The 24,296-nt window shown below is 38.2% G+C and overlaps 3 protein-coding genes across 3 annotated transcripts in view; 1 reads left to right on the top strand and 2 right to left on the bottom strand.

Moving 5' to 3' along the window:
• Positions 1-599: 599 nt before the first annotated feature.
• Positions 600-5,544, bottom strand: LOC143912848 (uncharacterized). Its single transcript, XM_077432280.1, has 3 exons — positions 5,372-5,544; positions 4,882-5,243; positions 600-874 (listed from the first exon to the last, which is right to left on the bottom strand). Exons 1-3 carry the CDS (start codon positions 5,471-5,473, stop codon positions 661-663), a joined length of 678 nt encoding a protein of 225 aa, XP_077288406.1. The 5' UTR covers positions 5,474-5,544; the 3' UTR covers positions 600-660.
• A 5,820-nt stretch (positions 5,545-11,364) lies between these two features.
• On the bottom strand, positions 11,365-16,330 carry 128up (GTP-binding protein 128up). Its single transcript, XM_077432278.1, has 7 exons — positions 16,099-16,330; positions 15,385-15,505; positions 15,129-15,304; positions 14,813-15,052; positions 12,434-12,602; positions 12,097-12,349; positions 11,365-12,016 (listed from the first exon to the last, which is right to left on the bottom strand). The coding sequence occupies exons 1-7, from the start codon at positions 16,138-16,140 to the stop codon at positions 11,914-11,916; spliced, it is 1,104 nt and encodes a 367-aa protein (XP_077288404.1). The 5' UTR covers positions 16,141-16,330; the 3' UTR covers positions 11,365-11,913.
• Positions 16,331-20,972: 4,642 nt separating this feature from the next.
• Positions 20,973-24,296, top strand: part of LOC143912683 (uncharacterized) — a 282,155-nt gene continuing 278,831 nt past the window's right edge. Inside the window, exon 1 of the mRNA XM_077431979.1 lies at positions 20,973-21,159. Within this exon, the coding sequence (XP_077288105.1) occupies positions 20,973-21,159 (187 nt within the window). The remainder of the gene's footprint in view (positions 21,160-24,296) is intronic.

Here is a 24,296-nt window from a genome sequence, read left to right as displayed (position 1 = left end):
AATGAAATCGGATTCATCCGAATTGAAAAAGGCTCAATTTGAAATGAAAATGGGTCAATTTGGAATGAAAAACCTGTAATATACGATATGTGACACGCACAAGTGAAACTTCAACTAAATAATTAATTAATCGTATTTAAATTACGTCGATTTGTTGTCTTTTAAAAGCGTTCATATTTAATCAAAAACATTTCAAATGTTTCATTGTCAAACTGAAAAGGTGTATAAAAACGATTTTGATATCCGAATTGTTGGATATTTCACAAAATTTAGGTCACTTGGTGAGTTTTTTCATTTCTAAAAATATCCATAAGAAACATCACACAATACAGATTCCGTTAGATACGATAGAAAGTAATATACATATCAGAAGCTGTGAAAGTAAAGTGTGTAATACGAGGGTCATTTATTAAGTAAGAATCGTTTACATGTTCCGATAATGCAAGTTGACGCTTTAGAATGCGACCTGGTCAGAAACTATCAGTTAGTCGTGAATGTCTCGGACTTCAGTAGCATTTTATTGATTGTGTCAATGTTTTGCTGATTGTCATCAGACAGAGCGATTCTTATTTAAAAAAATACCCTCGCAGAAGGCGGCGAGGAGTTTGCAACGAAACCAATACGTTTGATGATGATGCATATCGTTGTCGTGAAATTCCGCTATCTTCTCAGATTGAAACCTCTGGAGTTGTCGGGTCCTTTGGGTGTGCGTAGAAGACTGATGCCGTTGGTTTGATTCTGATTCACTATCCTAGGCTGGACTGATACTATGTTGTTGTGGAGCAGTGTTGGCATTTGTTCGTTTTGCTTCTCTTTCGGCTTATTTACATTTACCAGTCGGTTATTGTCAATCTTTATTTGTACAGTGGGCGCCCTGGAACAAATAAAACAATGTTTTACAATAACATTAGAGAACACACAACGGCAATAATTTGCAATTCGACAACCCCCCCGTATCATATTTATTTATAAATATTTATCAATTAAATAAGTAAAAGTTTGATTTTCTATTTGAAAGTTTAGTTCAATATGAAGTATTCAATTTATGAACGATGAACGTGTTGCGTAGAACGTGTAAATGTCATTGGACGACATAGATCTGAACACAATGTGTGTGGATCTCGGATTGATCGATCAGAACGAATCTCTCTTGAATCTTTTATTATACTTATGTTGTAGTATTTACATAGATTTTTTTAGATTACAATCGACCACCGGTCTCCGTATGCACATGCTGAAGCACAAACTCGGCCAGTGCCTGATGTGCGATACGTGTGGAATGAAGTTCACGCAGAAAGCCAATCTAAAAATTCACATGAAGAATCACGTCAACAACAGTCCCTACCCTTGCGAATTCTGTCCGAAGACATTCACCAACGAATCGAAACTCCAGGACCATCTCGTGGCGCACTCAAACGACAGACGATTCGTGTGCCAGATATGCAACAAGTCGAACAAGACGCGACGGTACCTCAGCGACCACCACAAACTGCACACCGAAGCCGCCACTCTATTCTGTAAAGTCTGCAACAAGGGCTTCTTCAATTCGCTGAAGCTGAAAGATCACATGAACGTACACACCGGAGAGAAGCCATACGCTTGCAAATACTGCACCAAGCCGTTCACCAACTATCTCAACTGGCTTAAACACGTGCGCCGATGGCACAAGGTCGACCACAAGACGGAAAAGCCGCTGACTTCGGCAGGTCTGGTCAACGCCTCTGTGAAGAAACCTCACGATGAATATCCGTTACCCAACGACACCTTTAACAACAACGACGTTGGAAAGACTGGTAATCTCATCGAGGACATGTCGTTGGACGACATAGATCTGAACACGATGTGGATCTCGGCTTGATCGATCAGAACGAATCTCTCCACAATCTGATCTCCACTTATTCGTACGGCAGAGAGGACGATAAAGAGCACACCGGAGCTGACTGCTGCTCCCCGTTGGACGTTGGTTAATCGGAGCTGGACGGCTCCGTGTATCGGAACGCGTCCAGCGACGGAGAGACGTACGACGTGCAGGATCTGCTCGAGTCGTCGGTGGCGAAAGAGCTCATCGAACTGGAGCTGGCGATGAGCGACAACTAAGAGAAGGATCAGATTGATTCCTTCGATCTAGCACCAGACATGCCCGATGTCAATGTGCCGTCGCTCGACGATGATTTACTATATTCCAACAGTGTGTATAATTTCATGTCAAGTTGAGGTAACCATTAAAAATAAAATTGATCAATATTGAGTATACATATATCGAATTATTTTCACAAAAAACCACTGAATTTGAATGTGACATTAATTTTTGTTGGCTTACTTAATTGGGATATGAGCGTTTAAAAAAACGTGCGATTTTTACAGATTTTCGATTTTTGCAGTCTTTAATTCAAAATCAAATATCGTTGTGCCAAAAGTGAGTATTGCAATCAATAGTCAGATGATTTTCCTATTGATTGTGATTTTTTATTGCTTTGAAATACGTATAATTAATGATCTAGCGAATTTTAAAGGCAAAAATATATTTTTTTTCCGTAATACTGTTTTGTAGGGTTCAGGATCCAAATGGAAGGCCAAAGTCACTTCGTAGCATTTATTCAACGATTCAGGAGATCCACCGCTCACTCCAGAATAATCTGATCTACCGTGTGTACTTCCTTATAAAGGACAAGTTGCACAGCACAGCTTCCCCGATCCATTAGTGTGTCTATTGTCTAGACACGTAAAGGTCTACCCTGGCGAGTCTATTGTTTACGCGCACACTCGCCTAAGTCTGTAAGAACTCCAGCGTATCCTTTGCACTAAGACAGTGGATACTCTTTCTCATGTTCCCACATTACAATAGTGAGAACGAGCAGAAACACGTTTACAGCTTAATAAAGTGAAAAAATTCCGAATGGAATCAATTTCACTGTGATAGTTCGTCTTTTTCCAAGGCTCTTTTTTTAAGACTTGCTTTACTGTTCTAAAAAAAACCGCTAGCTACTATACTGGACGCCAGACGTCTAGTTAACCGTTTGCCCGCGGCCGTCTCCTATGGAAGCTTTGAGCGACAAGTCTGTAGCGCGGCTGTCTTCCATAGAATTTCTGAACTTTGTACGGGATTTTGAGCCTTATATGCGCCTATTTCAACTGTTTTAAGGTTCAAAATTGGTTGAATATATTACTGAGAGTTGAATGCCATCTATTCAATATGCTTAAAATGAATATATACCAGTCAAAATTAGTTTTTTGTGGAACCATAGTGAAACCTCGTTTATGTGACGTCACGTCTGTTGAACAATGGCGACGATACGTCTCAATTGTATGAAGAATGATTATTTGACAATTAAGCCAAAACTACGAGATATATTATGTATTTTATTGTTTAAAATAAAACTTTGTGTTAATTAACATATCTGGTTACTTGAGTAAATATAAAAAAGCGGGCAAAGGGTTAATAATGTGTGTCGTAATCATAAAGCACACAACGTGCCGTTCTTCCCTGTGTGATTTCGAACTCACTTTGTGAGACATGTGTATAAGAGGCTACTCGTGAAAATAATTATTTCTGTTGATATTGATCAATGTTTTTGTTTCGTAATGACATAATTCGAGTCATAGAGGTTTTGACGACGAATACATAAAATGTATGAAGAATTTGCATTCAGTATATTTGGAGAAATAAAATAAAATATAAGTCCTGGTCAATCGCTATTAGTGTTCTTAGTTATTCGTAGAGGAAAAAATGACTACTTATACTATAGCTCAAACTTACAATTTTTTATATTCGAGATGAATGAAATCTGATTTAGCTAACCCTTTGGATGCTGACCAACGCCGATTGGCGTTTTAACAACAAGCCGGTGGGCCTGAAAAAAGCCCATAGACATTGAGTATATAAAAAAATAAACAAGAATACAACCAGCCAAGCTTTTCCAGGTAGCATTGAAAAAAAAAAATGCATTGAACATGGGTCGTGTAATCCAGAGCATCGTAACCTTTGCACCGCGGTAATATGTGTTCTCTGAACAGCACTTTGGCCCAATGCATGCGAGTGAGGGAGAAAACCGATGTTAGTTAGTGTTTTGTCCCTATGCATATATACGGAATAACTGCCGATGAAGTACATATGTATGTACGTAGTTGACAAACTCTACAAGTCGTAAACAATATGTGCCACGAATATCCAAAGGTTACGATACTCTGGTGTAATCTGTGTCATTCATTTGTTAACGTTTATAAAGATTCGTTTACACCGGAATCTCTAAATTTATAACCATAGTAAAATTTTCCGATGGAAATCCCTAACTGCCGAGTATTTTAGATTGTGAGCATTACATTTTAACAACAATGAAAAAGATGGAACTAGTTTTGGAAAAATACATTCATCAATAGACTTCTTTCGTTTATTTTATATTGTTGCAAGATAGATTAGAAAGTCTAAGCACACCTTTACAAAACTCGAAACCCTTGTTGTTTGGATAAGCTACAATTTTGTATACCTGTTTCTAAATAATTCTACTTGGAAATGTAGGCGGGCTTTCAACAGAAAAGACATCAGCACTCGAAGGGTTAAAAAAAAGCATCTAAAGAGGCTTGTAAAAAAAGAACAACACGTCCTACTCTGTGTTTTCGCCTCAATACTTTGCCAATAGTTCCATTTCAAATGATTAAGACAGGCTTCGTTTATGTTTAGATTAAAAACTCAAGATATTGCAGTGCGATTCGAATCATCAAATTCCTGATTATGTTCAACTCATCCCAGACTTATATAAACACAACGTTCACTGACAGTACGAGGTCGGTCGTCATGTAACTTTCATTTCGCTAGATGTCATTGGCTGGAATAAATAAAAAAATGATCAGAAGGTGTGGTTGTGAAGTGGTGGTAATACTCACGTGTGTTCGGTGTCGTCGGGGCAGCGCGCCTGTCCCAGGATGCGGAGTCTCGCAGCTTCGTACTCCTGCTGGCGCTGCTGCAGAGTCCGGACGGGGCGGTTGCGCGACTCCACGGGGGGCTCGCCGGGAGCGGGGCCTCCGCCCCCGGGGGAGGGGCGCGCCCCGCCGGCTCCGGGCCTCTTCAGGATGCGGACGGCGGGGGCTGGAACGGCGCCGGCCATGGAGAAGAGCTGCTCCGACATGGGCAGAGGCAGGGGCAGCGGCAGGGGCGCGTGGGCTTGCGGTAGCGGCAGCGGCAGGGCCAGGGGAAGGGCGGGAGCGGCGGAGGGGGGCGCGGCCGCTCGACTCCAAACGCGCTCCAGCTGAAACGAGAGCGAGTGACAGGGGTTAGGTTAGGTTAGGTTGACAGTGACGGCGACGGCAACGGCGTGGTAGCGAGAGAAAGGAGAGAGAGAGAGAGAGAGATTGGTGATTGGCGAGTGGTGTGTACTTGAGAGTCGTCGACCTCTTCCCAGTTGTCGAGGACGTCCAGCTCGTTGACGTTGACGTTGACGGCCGTCATGTTAGGCGGCCGTCGCAGCTGCAGCCGCATTCCACGCCCCTCCACTCAGCCGCACGCGCGCTCCGTTCTGTCACGACTCGCCCGCACCCACACCCACACTCGCACTCGCACTGCTCGAGAACCGCACTCTCGCCTCTGACAGACAGGTGCGCCACACGTCACCGTCACCGTCACCGTCACGGGTCACGGCTGCAACTGTCGAATGTTGAGCGCGCGCTTTTGAGACATCTATCGAAGCGGCCCACACTATTGAGCCAAGCGCTATTTTATTTTATATAAATAAAATAGCGCTTGTTATAAATAAAATATTTTGTGTCATCTGCGCCCTACTTCTAAAAAGATCATCATTGGTGGTGATCTTAATTCTGACTCCCCACTTTGGGATCCTTGCCCCACAAATGATAGTAGGAGATGCGTTTGGGGTAGCGCCCTTGAAGACTTTATCTGTCAAAACGATCTATATATCTGTAAGATCGCCAATTTAGTAGTCGGCGGTCATCAGTGTAAGACAGGTAGTGCTGGCTGCGGCGAAGTTGCGACGTTCGTTGAGGGGGTCACCAGTGTAGAACAGGTGAGGGGGTCACCAGTGTAAGACAGGGAAGGTATGTTGACCGTATCCCGGTCTAACGAAACACGTGTTGTGTAGTTTGAAAGAGGATCGTTTATTTGCGTTCAATTGGTACAATGGTTATTGTATGTACGAAGAGGTTTCTTCGGAGATGTGATCTAGTTGAACTCTAGAGGCTCACTCTGCCGGTGGAGGTTGCTGCGTTGCTTTATAAACGTTTTGGGTTGAAGTGTGTCGTGTGCACATCTTTTGTTCTTGGTACTCGCGAGCGTGGTTTTATGGGTTCATACGCCTGGACGTAGTTCGTGGTTTTTATGGGTTCAGTGAGTTCTTCCTTTGTTTCCAAGACACGTGTATAGAAACACGTGTCGACCTTTTGACGAGGCGAGCGTGTGCCATGCGTTAATGACTTTCCTGGATATGTGTCGCAGTGACATGATGAGATCATTTCAGTTGTACTATATGCCTACATATCCACAACAACAGAGATGATATTCCGACGTTTGAAAGTCCTGCTGGCTCTTCTTATATTGATGTCACTTTGTCTTTGGGTTTAAATGCAGGTGATATGGAAGATTGGAGGGTTCATTCGGGAGAAACTCTGAGTGACCATAACTTAATTACTTTTGACGTAAACTTTGATAGTCCTATTAATTTTGTGTCTGGTTTGCCCTTACCTTTTCGTAACGGCACCGATCTATCTTGGATAAATTTCAAAACTCGTCTCTGTAATTTCTTTGACATATATTCTGCTGCAAACAGTTGCCCTGATTTTTGTGCTCCCGATTTGTGTGCTTCTGCAATTAACCTTGCCACTATTAATATAGCACAAGACGTCTTTGGTAGAGTTGGTGCTGTAGGTAGGCGCTCTACTCCTTGGTGGAATGACTACCTGGCATCCCTTAAATCCTTAGTCAAAAGGGCTATACGTAAATTACGCTCGGCTAAGCGTCGTGGTGTTGGTCCAGATTTGTTAATGCCCCTTGGTATCGAGGTTAGAAGAGCTTCTGCACTTTTTAAGCGTCAAATTTTGGTGTCCAAAAAAAAAGTCTTGGGAGAATTTTGTTAGCTCGCAAGCAGGGTCGGGACCTTGGGGACCAGCGTATAAGGCCATCACTAGGGACCCCGCTTTTATTATGTGTGGAGTTCGTAGTCCTCTTGATGGTCACCTTGCTTTATCTAGTAGTGAAGCGGTTAATAATCTTGTGAATACATTTATCCCTGTTGATCACTTTAACAATGATCTACCTGCTCACGTTCTTATCCGTAATATTGCTTCTTATGTTACTGAACTTAGTTGCTATGAAGACCTTCCGACTTCGGAGGAAGTTAGTGCGATTTTTAATAACATGGCTAGGGGTAAGGCTCCTGGAGTTGATATGATAGGCGGAGATATCGCCAGAGTTGTTTGGTCGGTGGGTAATTTTGAACTTCTCAATGTTTATAGGAATTGTTTTAAATTTGGAACCTTCCCTAGTTGCTGGAAGGTCGGAAAATTGTTTGTCATTAAAAAGCATAATACTGATAGACTGGCTAAGTGACCCTAAGGCTTATCGCCCAATCAGTTTGTTGCCTATTCTTGGGAAGGTCCTAGAGAGGTTAATTTCGAGTCGGCTCAATAGTTTCCTTGACGATAACTCTGTTTTATCCGGTGGTCAATTTGGATTTAGATCGGGAAAGTCTACTGTTGATGCAATTCGCTGTGTCTTAAGGGAGTCTTCGGACTCTCCATCCAAGTATGTAGTTGCTGTTTTGTTGGACGTTGCTGGAGCGTTTGATAATGCCTGGTGGCCCATGCTATTGATCAAGTTGCGTCTGCTGGGACTGCATCCGAATTAACTATGCTTACTGCAGAGTTACTTGTCGGATAGGAAATTGGTTTTCGAACTCGGAGGATAGGTTGGTTTCAGGGATCTCTCTATTGGATGTCCACAGGGCTCCGTTTTGGGACCTATCCTTTGGAACATTCTCGTCAATGACCTCTTTACAATCAATTTGCCGGAGGGTTGCAGGTTGGTTGCGTATGCTGATGACATCGTGTTGTTAACGCACGCAAAGTCCCGTGTTGAGATGGAATGTAGAGCTACTGCGGCACTTCACCATCTAGACGATTGGGCCATAATTAACAAACTTTCTTTCTCGCCCTCTAAGTCCAAGTGCTTACTATTAAAGGGTTCTCTTGTTAGAGCCCCTAATATCAAACTCGGAGACTGTAAGATCAAATTTGTCAACGAGTACACGTATTTAGGTGTTGTTCTCGATGTCAGGCTTACATTCAATGGTCATATTGGGAGAGCATTAGATAAAGCTAAGATTTCCTTTGGTCGTATTGGTCGCCTTTGTGGTCGCTCTTGGGGTTTGGGTTTCCATGAAAAACGCTTGGTATACGATGCTGTGTTTGTGAACTCTTTGACGTATGCATCTAGCATTTGGGGTCATCGTGTCGAATTAAAGACGGTCCGTCCTACATTAAATAGTGGTCAGCGTTTTCCTCTGATCGCTCTTACCCAGGCTTATCGCACTGCGTCTACAGACTCACTACAGATTATTTCGGGTACATTGCCACTTGACTTGGTCGTCCAAATAAGAGCTGCTCGAGAAAAACTTCGTGGTGGGTTAGATGTTTCCGTCTCAGGCGTCCTTTTCCGTGCTCCTAATCAGTCACAGTGCGATGATCCTCGATTCTGGCGAAGTTTGAAGTCTGTTGTTTTAAATTGTGCTATTTCGGCTTGGCAACTTAGATGGGATTGTTCCTCTAAAGGTAGACAAACCTATTTGTTTTTTTCCGAGGGTCACTTCGCGCCTTGAGCGTGATTGGCTGTCGCCTAGTTTTTGGACCAGTCAATTTTTAACTGGTCATGGCCACTTTAACGGCAAGCTCGCATCTATGGGCTTGGTATCTGAGTCCTTTTGTCCGTGTTCTTTTCCGGAGCAGGATGCAGATCATATTCTGTGGTCCTGTCCTGGGATGGAGGCTGAGAGGAGGGTTCTGCTGGACAGCGTCAGGGGTTCTCTCATTGGCCCCCTACATCATGGGGATCTAATAATGAGTAAAGCATAGTTTAGAGCTTTCGAAAAGTTCGCGGAATGCTTTGGGAAGCTGTGTTCCCCTGGATGCTACTACTCCATTTAATTGCAAAAGCATTTATGTGTTGATTTATTATTTCGGTTCGAGACACACACACACAGACATTCATTTTTATATATATATGTATTGTGGCGGCTCGCTATACGACATGGTCGAGTTTGGTCACCTTCCTGCGAGTGGGGACCAACTCGATTATGTTCGGAGCTAGCCACCTCACTCTACTTTCGGCTGTCATAAATAAAACACGTGCATTAACATGCCAGTCGTCTCATTCGTTCATCCCCCATAGTATATAGACTAGCTCAGCCCCGGCATGGGTTGCAATGCCATAATAACGCATGCAATTCCCGTTCCCGTTCCCATTTGTCGGAAAAACGCAGGTTTGAAACAAAAACAAAAACATTTGAAATTATTGCGTCGCAATGACACTCATTCCAATTTTTCCCGTTTCCGTTCCCGTTTTTTATTTCACAGTAATCTTCCCGGACATGCACACAACAAATCCTGAGAGTTTCATCGTAATCGGTTCAGTGGTTTAGCAGCTTATTCGAGACACACACACACACATACATTCATTTTTAATTTTTGGGTGTGACCGATTTTCGGGTGTGACCAGTTTTCTCGTGACCAGTTTTAGGGTGTGACGGGTGATCACGTGTGACCAATCTAGAGCGACCGGTTCACATTTGACTAGTAATCACCGAACCGTTGACCATATCCCGGCCGATCGAAATACAGTTGTGTTTGTCAGAAGCTTCTTTTTATTGTTAACTAGTGTTGTGCCCGTTGAACGGGTGGTTTCGAAAAGGAATTAAAACACAAATAAAAATAAAGTAACATGTTATATATAAGTATAATGGGTGACCGTAAAAAAGTCGAAAATGTTCGTGGCAATTATCAATTAACAATTAGGCAATTAACGTGGAAAAATTATCAGTGGCGTGTGGTAAAACTCTCTCTCCCCCCGTCGTACATCCTCACATAATTTGCGCGAGCAGGATACAACAGGAACAAGAGGAACAGGCTTTTCCTCCCGTATCCTGCGCGCGCACATTAAACAAGCGCGTATGACAAAAAGAGAGATAATTTCACCGCATGCCACTCATATATAATATATTATATATACATAGTACCGTTTACCATGCACCCTTTTTTTTTGATCTTTCGATTTTCGACCTTTTCACTTTCGGTGCCGTGAGGTAGACCCAAATATAATGTAAGGTAATTCGAGGGGCTCGGCAGTAAATAATGGTAAGCGAAATATGTCAATTTTTGAGATAGTGAGAAAGAAACGTTTTAAAAAAATATGTTTTCGTTATTTGCGGCTATAAATGATGGTAGGAATAATTTGAGATTTCACTGCCATGAGAGAATTTGGAACAATTTACGAATATATGTTGTAAAAGTCTCATTATCATTTTTACACTAAAAATTAAATTAAAAAAATTTTGGCGTTTACCATTATTTACTGCTGAGCCCCTAATTTATAGGCGCAGCGCACGTAATAAAAAGTGGCACATTATACACTTAGCAATGCAACCCGTTCGAAATGATGAATGAATGTGTGTGTGTGTGTACCTCTAGAATCCAGAATCGAAAACGACTAGTTTCGGAAAGAAATTGATGCACGAATTACGAAGTGATACGTTTTGTGCATCACCGGCTCCCCGGAGGCTTCGCCCCCCACGCTTCCAGCATCCCAGTGCCTCCAACGCCCCCAACGCTTCGGAGAATTTGTTCTGTACTGTCTGTAGTCTGAATATGGAACTGTTGGAGATGGTAGTGTGAGCCCACACGGGGCTCGCATACGTGAGTTGTGGGCGGATGATGGATTTATACAGCAAGCACTTGTTTTAAGCGAGAGCGTACTGTTTGGTTTGCATAATGGGTAAAGCTTTGACGCAACTGCCCTAGCTCTACGCACCGCGTTAGTGATGTAGGGGTTTTGTTGAGTCCACTGTGGGGGGTTTATATACATAGGTCCAAATGTCCTCTGGATAGGTCGCGTCCTGTACGTAGACGGCTTCTGGCTGTTGTGTAAACAGCGGAGCTCCAGGAACTGTACAGCTACTACTGGGCTCAAACCGCGCTTGGATGTTGGAATATTGGGCAGATGTGATCTCGAGACGGCCACAGGTGAAGTCTGGAGGGAAAACCATCTCCGAAGGCAGTCTCTTCTCACGTGCGTCCGGGGAGTGGGGGTAGCAGGATGCCAACTTAACCATTGGTATTGCGGAAAAAAATTAAGTTTAAAATATATTTTTTAAATAAAATTCCATTGACTATTTTAATAATGATTTTATTTTATTAACCAGTCAGTAATAAATTGTAGGAGCCCTATAATATGATTTAATAAATATACAGGTTCAAATATATAATTTTGAAAGAGACTACGTTTTGGCGTTTTTGTTTGTAATCAAAAAAATCTATTTTTTTATGACAATGATTCTTGATTCCTATATCAGTTCCGATTATGACAATTATTGTTGTTTTATATTATTATTGTGCATATAACTTTATTTTAATGCATACATCGATTATTTTTCTGAAATCACCCGTTGATATATCAACGGGCATAGCACTAGTTTCATATAATTGAAATTCGTTTATAATTTTTGAACAATATATATTTCGTTATTACAATTTGTTTTTCACAAAATAATATGAAGTGGAAAACAATTAATATAATCAATTTTGGAACAAACAAGAAAAGTTAAAAATATAATTGCGTAAAATAAATACGTATATGTATATTTATTCCAAAATCAACGCTTCAAAAATTAAAAAATGTAACAAAAAACCAAATGAAAAGAATCAAACTTTCTTCACAATTTGCACAACGTCTTCATCATTTAAAACATGTTCAATTCCGACTTTTTGAGGCTGATGTTTCACAGATGAACCCCATACGAGCGCACTAAAAAAAAAAGGAAATATGAAAAATAGTAATGTACATATAAAGAACATTATATTACAAAAGAGAAAAGTACAGCATACATTTTGAATTCTTTAACTATGGATCTGTGAAGACGATTGCAGAAATCTTCAACAGTCGTATGTTCACTGTGCAAAACGACCGGAGAGTTATAATCGGGAAGTTGTCCTTTCGGTTTAGTATAAATTCGCACCAATTTCAAATACTCCCACATTTTTTCCAGCAAATCGTCGAAATTCCATCGGTGGTGAGCGGAAATAGGCACACAATGTGGTATCTTATAAATAACGTCTAATTCTTCAATTGATATCTGGTCTAAAAGAACACAACAAATACTATGAACAACATTCACATATGTAGGCGTAAAATCAAATTGAACTGTGATGTAATATACAATACCAATTTTATTAAGTAAGTAAATGCAAGGTATGTAAATGCGATTTCCTTCTATGGCGTCAATCAAATCATCACTGGTCGCATCGAAGCGAAGAGTTATATCGGCATTGTGAATCTTATACTCGGATAAAATGGATTTCACCAGGTCAGAGTCTAATTCAGTTTGAGGACACTATAAAAATTCAAGAATAAAAAAATGTATAATAAATATTATATAGGTATCTGATAAATCAGATGTACATAGATAATAAAATGTTGCATACAATTTAATGAACTCTAAGAAAACATGTCACAATACTTAATAAAAGTATTGTGTATACCCGAGAGATTGCAAGAGGATGCAAGGAAGGACACAAGTGGGGTAGGAATACGGGAGAAGTTCTTGAATGGTATACAAGTAGTTGCAAAAGGACATAACGAAGGCCATAAGTGAGTGGTTAGACAAGATAAGTGCTTGAATGGTACCCAATATATTGCAAGGTAGGTAGGTCACAAGTGGGGTAGGTATACGGGAGAAGTTCTTAAATGATACCTAAAATGTTGCAAAAGGACATAATGATGACCATAAGTGAGTAGTTAGACAAGATAAGTGGTTGAATAGTACCCAAGAGATTGCAAAGTAAGGTCCCAAGTAGGGTAGGTATACAGAAGTTCTCAAATGGTGCCCAAAATGTTGCAAAATAATATAACGAAGACCATAAGTGAGTGGTTAGACAAGATAAGTGCTTGAATGGTACTCAAGAGATTGGAAATAAGGCCACAAGTAGGGTAAGTATACGGGAGAAGTTCTTAAATGTTGCAAAAGGACATAACGAAGACCATAAGTGAGTGGTTATGGTCTTCACAAGTACTTGAATGGAGAAGTACCACAAGTACTTGAATTGTACCCAAGAGATTGCAAGGAAAGCCTAGTGGGGTAGGTATACAGAAGTTCTTGAATGGTACACAAGAAGTTAAAAAAGGACGTAACGAAGACCATAAGTGAGAAGTTAGAAAATGTAAATACTTGAATGATACCCGAGAGATTGCAAAAGGATTCAAGAAAGGCCACAAGTTGGTGGGTGGATGAAGTAAGAAAAAAATGTCTAGGGCTTTTAACCCTTTGGCTGCTACGAGGTTTTTCAATGTCCAAGCGAAAAATGCTAACATTTGTAATTACTTTATAAAAAAATAAATATAATATATTTTTTTACATACTTGCTTCGCCGAACGCGCGTAATTTTTTTAATACTTTATATACATTTTTAAGAAGCAGTTGTGGACTCGCGCTCTCTCTTTCTGTCTTGCTTTTACATGCGTGCGTGCGAAAGAGATACCTACATATATACACTAAATAAGTTTTGACGATTGTTTCCGACGCATTATTTTTTTCAATAATCTATTTTTAGACATCGATGTATTTGTCGTTGTTAAAACATGCGATACATTTGAAACAGGTAGCGGTCTTTCTCTATTTCTTTCTTGGTTTTAATTGTGTATGTGTGAGCGAGACACACAAGGATGCGAAGTTTCTAATAATCAAATAATTTTTCAACATGTATCATAAACATTTTGTATGCATTTCAGTTGCATTTGATTGATTGCACGAATTCGTGACGTCTCGTGACCTATATAATTGAAAGCGGATTTCTACTGTTTTTTGCCATTTATTTTAACTCTGCAAAATGATATCGGACAGTGAAAGTGACGAAAGCGAAATAATAGCTCCTCGCCGAGGAACTCGACAAATCAGCAGCTCTACTGATTCTGAAAATGAATTTATCGACAATAATCAATTCCCAAGTAATAACTCCTTATATGACTTTGACAACGAACCCGAAATTTACTTTGATGATGAACCCGAAATTGAAGAGCTTTTAAAAAATTGATAAATATTTATAAAGCTTGATTGAAAAATAAATATGAATACGTATATAAAAAAAATGTTTCGTGCCACTGATGCGCGGGCAAAGAAAGTAATGAAATACGACAATTAATGACGTCAACAACGATCGTCGTAGCAATCTTCGCCGATTTCAAAACAACGATTTATCGTTGTTGTAGCAGTCAAAGGGTTAAACAATGTTCTGTAAAACTTTAGTGATTAGAGTTTGCTACGAAAGTTCTAGTTTGAAAGAAAAAACTCATCAAACTCTCAGCAAATCAGATAATCACTCAGTGCAAACCAAAAACGACATACTCTTTGATAGATTTATGGTGGTGATTTGGCATTCTCAATATTATAACATTGTAAGTGCTTGAATTGTAACCAAGACTTGTAAAGATGTGTCGAGTTAGATGGATTATATCAGAGGATGGAAGGGTGTTGGAGAGGTCTTCATGGAAGGCTGTAAAAGATGATGGTAAATATAAGTAGCAAATTCAATTTTATATAATACATACGGTAGTATTGAGATTTATCCCGCCTTTGTCCTTTTTCCGATAAGCTATATTAGGCGGCTGTTTGTTTAATCTTAATCCGAAGCCTTCCAATTCATGCTCCAGGAGCTTTTTGTGCTGAAGTGGTTTCAATACGTCCAGAACGATGAATATCAAACTGCACGTCCTCGCAACGGCTATAACTTGCCTACCTCGACCTTTGCCATCTTTGGCGCCTTCTATGATACCAGGCAAGTCAAGCAACTGTCAAGAAGCATTATTATAAAGAACTTAAGATATAACATTACAGTATATTCAGAAAATGTATACAACAACTCACTTGGATTTTAGCCCCTTTATATTTAATACAGCCGGGAACCGTTGTGAGCGTTGTGAACTCATACGCCGCTACTTCAGAATATACTCCGGCGAGGGTAGTCAGTAGCGTCGACTTCCCCACCGATGGAAATCCGACGAAGCCTATTCTAGCGTCGCCAGTTTTCGCCACATCAAAACCTACAATGAGATAGACTCGTGAGCAATTTTAACGGACTCTGTGGATCTTGGGGCTGGTTTCTGACGGCGTCTTACATTACCTTCACCCGTGGCCCCGCCGCCTCCTTTCGGCGTGATCAGCTCCCTACGGAGCTTGGCCAGCCGCGCTTTGAGCAGACCCAAATGCCCGGCTGTGGCTTTGTTCTTTTGAGTCCTGGCCATCTGGAAAATGAAAAGCAGCATGAGTAAGTATTTGCCTGCTAAACGACGGTCAAACAGTTTAGACTGCTGAACGCATCATTGATGTAAGTATGAGAATTTGTCTAATTATTATTCATTTATATCTCTTTTGCCAAACGTTGCATGGAATGGTTTCCCTTGATATCCAATATAAAATTAAGTGAAAAAAAAGGGAAATATATGCTACTTTTTTTATTATTTTTTATTTTGTTCATATTTTTTTTTATTCTCCTTTATATATTTTCAATGTGTGTATGTATTTTATATTTTTATCGTACTGTTTATTAAATTATAAAAAAATTTAATATGAGGGGTATAATTTTTTTTAGTAATGGGCGGCAAAATGGGGGGGGAGAGGTGCAAGTAAAAAAAAAAAGGTTGAGAGTCGCTATTGTAAAATGCCTGTGCAAAAAAGGGTTAAATGCATATTGTGCAGTCTAGATTTTGTGCAATTTTGAAATGTTGTAAAATGACAAGAGTATGAAAAAGTATGGTCGAGTTTTTTTCGTCCTGGTTGGTGTGGGTTGGTGAGCCTGCGTCGGATCCGACGTGCTACATAACCTCTCCTGTCTCACCTCGGACTCGATGGCCGCAATCTTTTCCAGTATCGTACTCATCGTGGCGAATGTGGATTATTCGCGACGGGAAATGTCAAATGTGGCGATTTTAATAAATGAAACGCGGTTAAAATGCCCGCAATGTCGACTACCAGAGACTACTACATGGCTGACGGCAGACACATGTCGCCACGGCGCGGGCCGATAAGGAAGCGAGTTGCTTTACCGACCGGCGTAAAGCTTTCGCCACGCCATTTTCGGCCATCTAATCTATTTTTGCACAATTACTGTATTTTAATTTTATTGTTAAATTTGTGTAGTCGGTCGTTGGACATGCTATTGTTGTAAGCCATTTGGATTTGAAAGTTTAAAAATGAGACTCTTGACATCACTGAATATATTATGTGCCTCTTGTTCACTTCTTCTTGTTAATGCCTTGTCCGCATCCGGACGTTGGCGACCACCTCGTCGATTATTTGAATATATCCGCATCGGTCTTCAGCGGCTCGGAACAGCTCTTCGGCACTCATATCGGTCCACATGCGCATGCTTCGAAGCCAAGATAACTTTTTCCTGCCAATCCATTTTTTTCCTTCTATTTTCGAGAAATTCGTATTTTGGACCCCGTATCATGTGTCCGAGGTACTCCATCTTTCTCCGCTTGATGACAGAAACAAGTTCCCTGCCTCTCCCCATCATGCCGAGGACAGCTTCGTTTGATATCTTTTTGGTCCACGGAATCTTCAGCATACGCCTATAGATCCACATCTCAAAAGCTTCAATGCGGCTGATCATCTTGGTTTTCAGAGTCCACGTCTCACATCCGTGTAGTAATACTGTCCAGACGGAGCTCTTCGCGAATCTCAACCGCGTATGAAGATTGAGATGCTTGTTTGTAAGCGCCGCCTTCATTTTTACAAATGCTGTTCTAGCCATCTCGATGCGGATTCTTAGATCTTCATCTGGGTCCATCTCTTCATTCAGCCAGGTACCCAGGTATTTGAATTTTTTTACTCTTTCTATCACCTCTCCATCCAAGGTTAGATTCCCGGTGTCTGTTTGCATTCTTGTTCACTACTAACCTATAAAAACAAAATCGTGGGAAGAGTGGGGAGGGAGAGGGCAGTGCTGTCATCCAGGGTTTGGTGATTATTGGTCACAAAGCCCTTGCCCAAAATTCACTAAAATCTCTATAACGGAACGTCTGGCAGTCGAAAAGTCCATCATACTAACGATAACTATCGTACTAACGAGAACTCGAGTGCCAAATATTCCGTATTCGCGATTTTTATGGCAAAAATTGTCTTTTGGGCGATCGTGATGTAACTAATAATCCAATAGTGGGCTTCCGAGAATTTTCAGAAACCCATTGTTAAAAATCCGAAGTTTCTAGAAACCCATTGTTCTAATTGGAAAATTTCATTACAGCTTCCTAAAATGCAGTATAGCGTTCAAAAAATCTATAGTTGAGATTAGTTAGATTTACAATTGATAGAGTAGCAGGTAGTAAATGAAATATACACTAATGAACTAGGGTTTCTAGAAAATAAAACCATTTCTTAACGTTACTCACAAAGAGAAGTATTTTTCTTTAAAAAAAAAAAAATAGAAGATGTAGATTTATATCGAATAATAAATTTACTGTTTATTTTATATTTTAATATTTTTGTGTATTTATAGAAATATAGATGCATGATATATATGTATATAGTTCATTGTGCTTTAGTTCCGAGATTTAAAAACTACGAGTTCCTTGGATGACTTACGAGCACTTAAGTGATCAAATATGTGACAATAGTATCAAATGCCCGTGCCACACATGTGAACACTTATTTGATCACTTCTTTGAACTCATGTCTGGCACCGGCTTAATGGCAACCAACATCTAGCCCCGCTTTTCCTGTCGAGCGTTCTCACTTTTACCAATTATTTTTTAATATATTATTTATATCCACCATAGGCATGTTTCTATTTTTTTGATTAATCAAGAAATCAATTAATCAAAAAAAATAAAAACTTGCCTATGGTGGATATCCATAGCAAATTAAAAAATAATTGCTCTAGTGCAGTGGTTCTCAAGTGCGGCCACTAGTGGATTTTACTGCGGCCACTAGCGACTTAATAGTAAATAATACTAATATTTAAAAAAAAAAAAAATTTATTTTAAAAACTATAAAAAAGTAACTTAACAATAATAGAAACCATGCTCATCATTGACAAACTAAAAAATATAGCGAAAAGCCTTGTGACAGAAGTTGAAAATGTCAATTTTTCAATTTTATCTTCTGTTAGTGATTTGATAGATAAGATGACAGGCACAACTTCAAAATTAAAATTAAGACTTAAAATAAGAGTGCTTTAAATCTCTGAATCTGGAACTTGATAAAAGGTTCGAAGAATTGAATTTTTACTATAGTATTAAGTTTTAATATAGTACTAAAAATAGATTAAAATCATTTTCAGTATTGAGATTAATTAACTGGGCTAACGTAAAATATTTATTATTAGAAATTAGTCATGATCAAGTACTTAATAACCATTTTAATAATATTTCGGTTCAAAAATTTTGGTCGGAAATATACGTTGAGAATGAAACAAACCAATATAAAGATTTGGCAACAATTGCTTTATTCATATTGTCTATTTTTCCCACTACCGTATATTGCGAAAGATCATTCAGTATTATGCACTTTATTAAAAACAAATTTAGAAACCAGCTGACAGACGCAAACTTAGAAGCAGCAATGCGGCTTGCATTGGAAGAAAGGAGTATTGAGTATTTCCATTATTATTAAATAAATAGATACCAAAATGTTAAAATTTCTTTTATTTTATGAATAAATTGATCCACTTTTTTTGTAATTTTAATTTATTTGATTAAATTTGGTGCGGCCACCAGACATTTCCATGAGACCACTATTATCACCTGTGCAGCCACGGTAAAATTTCGCCTGAGAACCACTGCAGTCTAGTGCCATAATTGAGGAAGGGAGAAGTCTAATAGGTTTATATGGACAAGGCACTGGGGTCCAGCCTTATTAAAGGTGGTATCCACATTGTAACAGTTTAGTCAAGATCAATTATTTGAGACATATCACGTAAAATATTGTCGAATTATGACAGCGATTTTAATATTTTAAAGGGGATAGTATCATTTTTGGTTAAATTTGGTTTTGCTTTCGGAGGCTTTTGATAAATATTTTGCGAACGACGCCTAGATGGCAGTGAGGAGGTGTGTGGGGGTGGCTTGGAAAAGCACGTGGAGGCTGTGCGAATGGGGTGGGAGGGTGTAAGTTCGACAGGGGTTGATATTTGTTGAGGGTGTAGTTTCAGTTTGCTCGCGCGCGCACTTGCGAGAGCTGCCTCGCACCGAGGCTCCTCCTCACGTTATCACCTTTAAACCACAAAGTACGATATTCATCAATTTGAAACTACGCAACATAACCTAACCTTGCGAATACTCTCTCTTGAGAAAATTTCAATTCTGATTTTTAAATTGCTCGACTTAAAAAAAGTTTAACCATACGAGTAAAAGTTGTTGTATTTTATGGAGTCTTACTAAAATCTATTTAAATGTAATAAATGATACATTTTTTTAAAGAAATTAAATTGGATCGACGTCACAGAATTGAAGCATCATATTCTGCGCTTATAATTTTAGTATTGTGATCACGTTTCGGTTTTGTCGACTTTGATTAAAGTTCGTCGTCATTCTTGACGAAACTTGCAAAGTTTTCTTTGTCTACATAGTTTTATCTAGTTCCGATCTAATGATCATAGTTTGATGGTTAAATATAGACCCACTAGCTAAAAGAAAACGTAAGTACATACTTGAACGATGAAGATAATTATAGTTTGGCTCAAAAAAAAAAAATTGGAATATTATCTTCATCATTATTATCTATGAACGTACTAATAAAAATGCCTCAAATAACTTTTGTAATTATATTAATTTGAACGGCTGTCGTGCAAAAATACGACCTTGAAATACTTTTTATATTGCAGAGTTAAAAATATTAATTTTAATGATTCAATACGATGTATATTGAATTATATACCAATTTCTCTACATGTACAATGCGTAATAGTGTACGTTCGATTTCCAGCAACAGTTAAACGTAAACCTATTGCTGTTTTGCTTAATTTCGCTTAAGTCCTTGCGACAATAGGCTTATCCTTGCATTTGCAAAGTGCGTGAGTTGTAGTAGTTAGTATACACAAAATTATAAAGTACTACACAGTTTGGTGATAAGTGAATCTATCTATATATATAGCCTGCTAATGCTTTTACTTGGCAAAAGCCAAAAAGGAACCGTTTTAACGGACCAAACTGTTCGACAAAGGATTTTACGAGACCTTTAGTATGTAAATTTCCCCCAAAGTGTTGTCGCTTCTTCGGTATTAAACTTTAATTAATTAGATCAGCACAAAGATACACACTGGATGTGGTACCCAAGAGATGGGCAAATTTTTAGACGCAATCGTATCAGTCGCTGTGTATAAATTCCAGATATGAAACTAGGCTCAGAAGCACAGCGAAGAAATTTCAACTATCCCTTTTGGTGGTAGTGCGCCTTCGGGAATTGATTGTAATAGTTAAACAATTTATCTCGGAACCCATCCCCTTCCTAGAGAGTTGAGCCCTGATAATCTAGCTGTATATTATACGAAATTATATCTATGTATACTACATGTAGGACAAAGTCTTTGATGTTTACAATTCGATGATAATAATTTGTTAATTGAATCAAGACGAACCGGTCGTTTTAAATTGACAAGCAGCCTTGCTAATATGATGTGTTAGAAGTGACTGAGGATTTGTTGAGTAAAATGGATGAGTTGAAGTTTTGAAGTGTATATTGTCTGATGATAGTGTCGTACCAGTCGAAAGCATGCCAGGGGGTGGACTATGTCTGAGAGCCCTTTGCTCTCAGAGTGGTCTTCTGGCTGCTGTTGTGTGTTATGTTCTGCTGGGTGCTCTGCTCTTCCATCATTTGGAGTCAGGACCTGAACAGCAGAGGAAGGCCAGCGTCCAGGCTTCGAGGGATGATTGTCTTAGAGAGCTGTGGCTGATTACAGGTAAGACATTTTAGTTCTAACATGAATCCTTAGTTGCGGAATAGTATGCTGCCCGTTGAAAATTAACGGTTTTTTTTATTCATTTTGTTCTTAAATAAACGGTAATCATCGGTTAAAGTAAACAAATCTTAAAAAAAATTGTACAGTCTAAGTTAAAGTACCATGAAATATTAAAGAGAAAGATTTAAACCGTAGATTTGTATAGTGGACCGACATTTATCTATATATACATATGTATCTGCATAATTATAATATCAAAACATTAGCTTCTGGGAATAATTTCTAAATTGCAACAAATAATGGGCAGTGAGACGATGTACATAGTTGAGATTTGACGTTGCAAAAATGACGATGTGTTAAATATGAATTCCCCAATTTGAAATGTCAATTAATTTACTTAATAAAGCAATATGTGTATTCAAGTGCGGTCGCTAGACGATTTTGTTTTGCTTAATTTAAAAAAATAGGTCTATGTGTATTACAAGGCTATTCTATATTTCACTTCGCTGATGATTCAGGCGAAATTCCTACATTCTTCTGATTGGTTTGAAACTTTGCCATTTTGCGCGGTTTGGTCACCGATAGAAATTTAAATCTAGATTCTGATAGTTCGATGGTGAAAAATAATCGTAATAAGCACGTCTCAGATGGCAAAATTTTTAGAGATCTTGAAATTTAGTGGTCAGTACCTTTATATGTTTGACTTTCCGCCACCCACTCATGTTGTCAGATTTTAATTGTTTAAACGCCTATAACTTTATCATTTTCACACTATATCTTATAAAATTTAAATTATAGGCTAACATTATCTCTCATATTATATGTATTTTTACTTCACTAATAGGTTATATAACTATTTTGTTTCTTTTCTGTTATATTTTTGACCATTGTGCGCATTAGGAATTCCTGTAATGCCACAATGGTCCAAACTTTAAATAAATAAATAAATATAATGAATGTTAAAATGTTTATATTATTATTCTTTATTGTACTTAAATACATACATATGTTTGTAGGTATATATTTGTCAATATTTTTTTTGAATAATTAAAATATCCCACGTAAAAAAATATTTTAATTAAAAATTAACTTTATTTGAAATTTTGCTTGAGGCACAGGTTGTTTTTTAATATTAATAATATCTTTAATTTATATAAAAAAAGTTTTTGCCTGCGGTGTACGCTTTTTATTTCATAATTATAAAACTTACATATTTAAAGGGGAATATTTAATTTTTGAAATATTAAAATAGTCCTCTTCCATATCAAAAAATAGCTTTAATTTTAATTCACACTGAAAAAAATGCGGCCACAGAACATTTCTATAAGACCGTTGATGCTGGTAAAATTTTACACGAAAATCACTTTAATATTTGAAATAATTTTAAACAAAAGTTGAAAATGCTTGAAATATGTCTAATTCACGAATTAAAAGTAACTGTATAAATGAAACGAATGTGGCAAAAGTATTTTTTCAGTATTGATCGAGATATTTATGGATGTAAAATGTTAAAAAGGTCAGGTTGAATTCGATCTATCTTTAGTCAGATAGAACTGAAATATCACACAATGACTGAAATATAGAAAAAAATCAATTTATTTATTATATATTTATAAGTAGCTTGATTTTGATACACGGTTGCTTTTTAAAATGAATGCCTGTACGCCGAGTATGCATGCTTATGTAAATATATTAAAAGTTGAGCGTTTCCGAGGAAATTAATAATAATTGATATAATATATTTATTTTTACAGTGTTTTCGATGCCGCTTACGTTATTATATGCCTGTTTAATTATTTTAAATTAAATTCGGTTGAATATTGAGAATTTTGAGTTCGTTAACGAGTCGAGTGGTGTAATTTTACTGACCCAAATAAACATTATTAAACGTGTACATAGACTTTATACGAAATCGTGCCGTATTTTTAATAGAAAATGTAGGCAATTAAGCGATACAACTTATGCAACGGTAAATGCGAATAATTTCGACGTCAAATTCTGAGAACTCAATTTAGAATTATTTTTTTCAGTTGAAATTAACCGAAAGAGGGGCGTCCCGTGAATCATATTCATTGAGACCGGAAGTGTTTAAATCGTATTGTGTGTTTTTTTGTCGGGAAATTTTACTCACTACTCTCGCCATTTTCTTTTGTGGAAGTTCTTCGTCTTTTTTTGCGCACTTTACGCGTTTTGTAATTGAGGAAATAAGATAACTGTGAAATTTCTCGGGAATTTTTCTCGCCCACTCAAACTCGCCGACTTTCAATTCAAGGTTTCAATTATCTCTCTTGCTAAATTTTTCGCTTATAAATATTGACCGTGCTCTTCAAGAAGTAATGAAAAAATATCGTCTTTTTAATAATAATAATACAAGAAAATTTTTGTGAAAAAATCGCGTGCGTGACAATCGGAAAAATCTCACGAGGCCAACAAATAACTTTTCCGAATCCAAATAAAATAGTCCACAAATAAAATATTTTAATTAAATTCACAAGCAATCAATACGCATTCAAAGTAATATGTGGTTGATTTGAAAGCAATTCAAGGTCATCAAAATGGTCTTCTTCTTGGCGACCACCTCGTTGATTATTTGAAGATACGTTGATTATTTGAAGATACAGCCAGCAGTTTGGCTTAGTGGTAGCGTATATATTTAGCACCACTGAGGTCAAAGGTTCGAGTCCTCGTCATCTGCTGGTTAGATTTGGGGGTTTTGTGACTCCAAATCGATCGTTTCTCTATCAGAGTTTGCCAATTTTATCTGATCATTGCTGAAACGGTTCCTGAAAATTGGTAAAATCTATTCCTGTTGTCACAAAAAATCTATATATAGTGTATAATTTGTAATAATGATACACAGTAATCTGAAATCTATAGATATCTCTGTAGACATCTCTATAATTTCGTATTTATTATACGTATAAAAATTGTACACAAAAAAAATCTAAAAATAATCCATAGATGTTTCTATGATTATTATTTCTGATTAATTGTCATATGCTATATATTCTGATTGTATATGTATTACTGTATTTCTGATTTCTGATTGTTTATGTATTCTGTATTTCGTTAACGTACACCCGTCACATTGGAGCAAATCTGTAATGACGAGTGTATATTGATTTGTAATAATAAAA

Source organism: Arctopsyche grandis, chromosome 6 (genome assembly GCF_051622035.1).
Source record: "Arctopsyche grandis isolate Sample6627 chromosome 6, ASM5162203v2, whole genome shotgun sequence".
Classification (NCBI taxonomy): Eukaryota; Metazoa; Arthropoda; class Insecta; order Trichoptera; family Hydropsychidae; genus Arctopsyche; species Arctopsyche grandis.
The sequence above is the reverse complement of the archived record's forward strand: the minus strand, read 5'-3'. Positions and strand labels throughout refer to the sequence as shown.

Bases quoted from the DNA above. Each gene is read 5' to 3' on its own strand.
- LOC143912848 (XM_077432280.1), bottom strand. From the start codon at position 5,473: ATGCGGCTGCAGCTGCGACGGCCGCCTAACATGACGGCCGTCAACGTC. The intron at 5,244-5,371 runs GTACACACCACT...CTCTCGTTTCAG, and splicing joins AAGAGGTCGACGACTCTCAA to CTGGAGCGCGTTTGGAGTCG. The intron at 875-4,881 runs GTGAGTATTACC...TATTTGTTCCAG, and splicing joins CCCGACGACACCGAACACAC to GGCGCCCACTGTACAAATAA.
- 128up (XM_077432278.1), bottom strand. From the start codon at position 16,140: ATGAGTACGATACTGGAAAAGATTGCGGCCATCGAGTCCGAG. The intron at 15,053-15,128 runs GTGAGTTGTTGT...GCTTCTTGACAG, and splicing joins ATAAAGGGGCTAAAATCCAA to TTGCTTGACTTGCCTGGTAT. The intron at 12,350-12,433 runs GTATTGTATATT...GTGTTCTTTTAG, and splicing joins TTACTTACTTAATAAAATTG to ACCAGATATCAATTGAAGAA.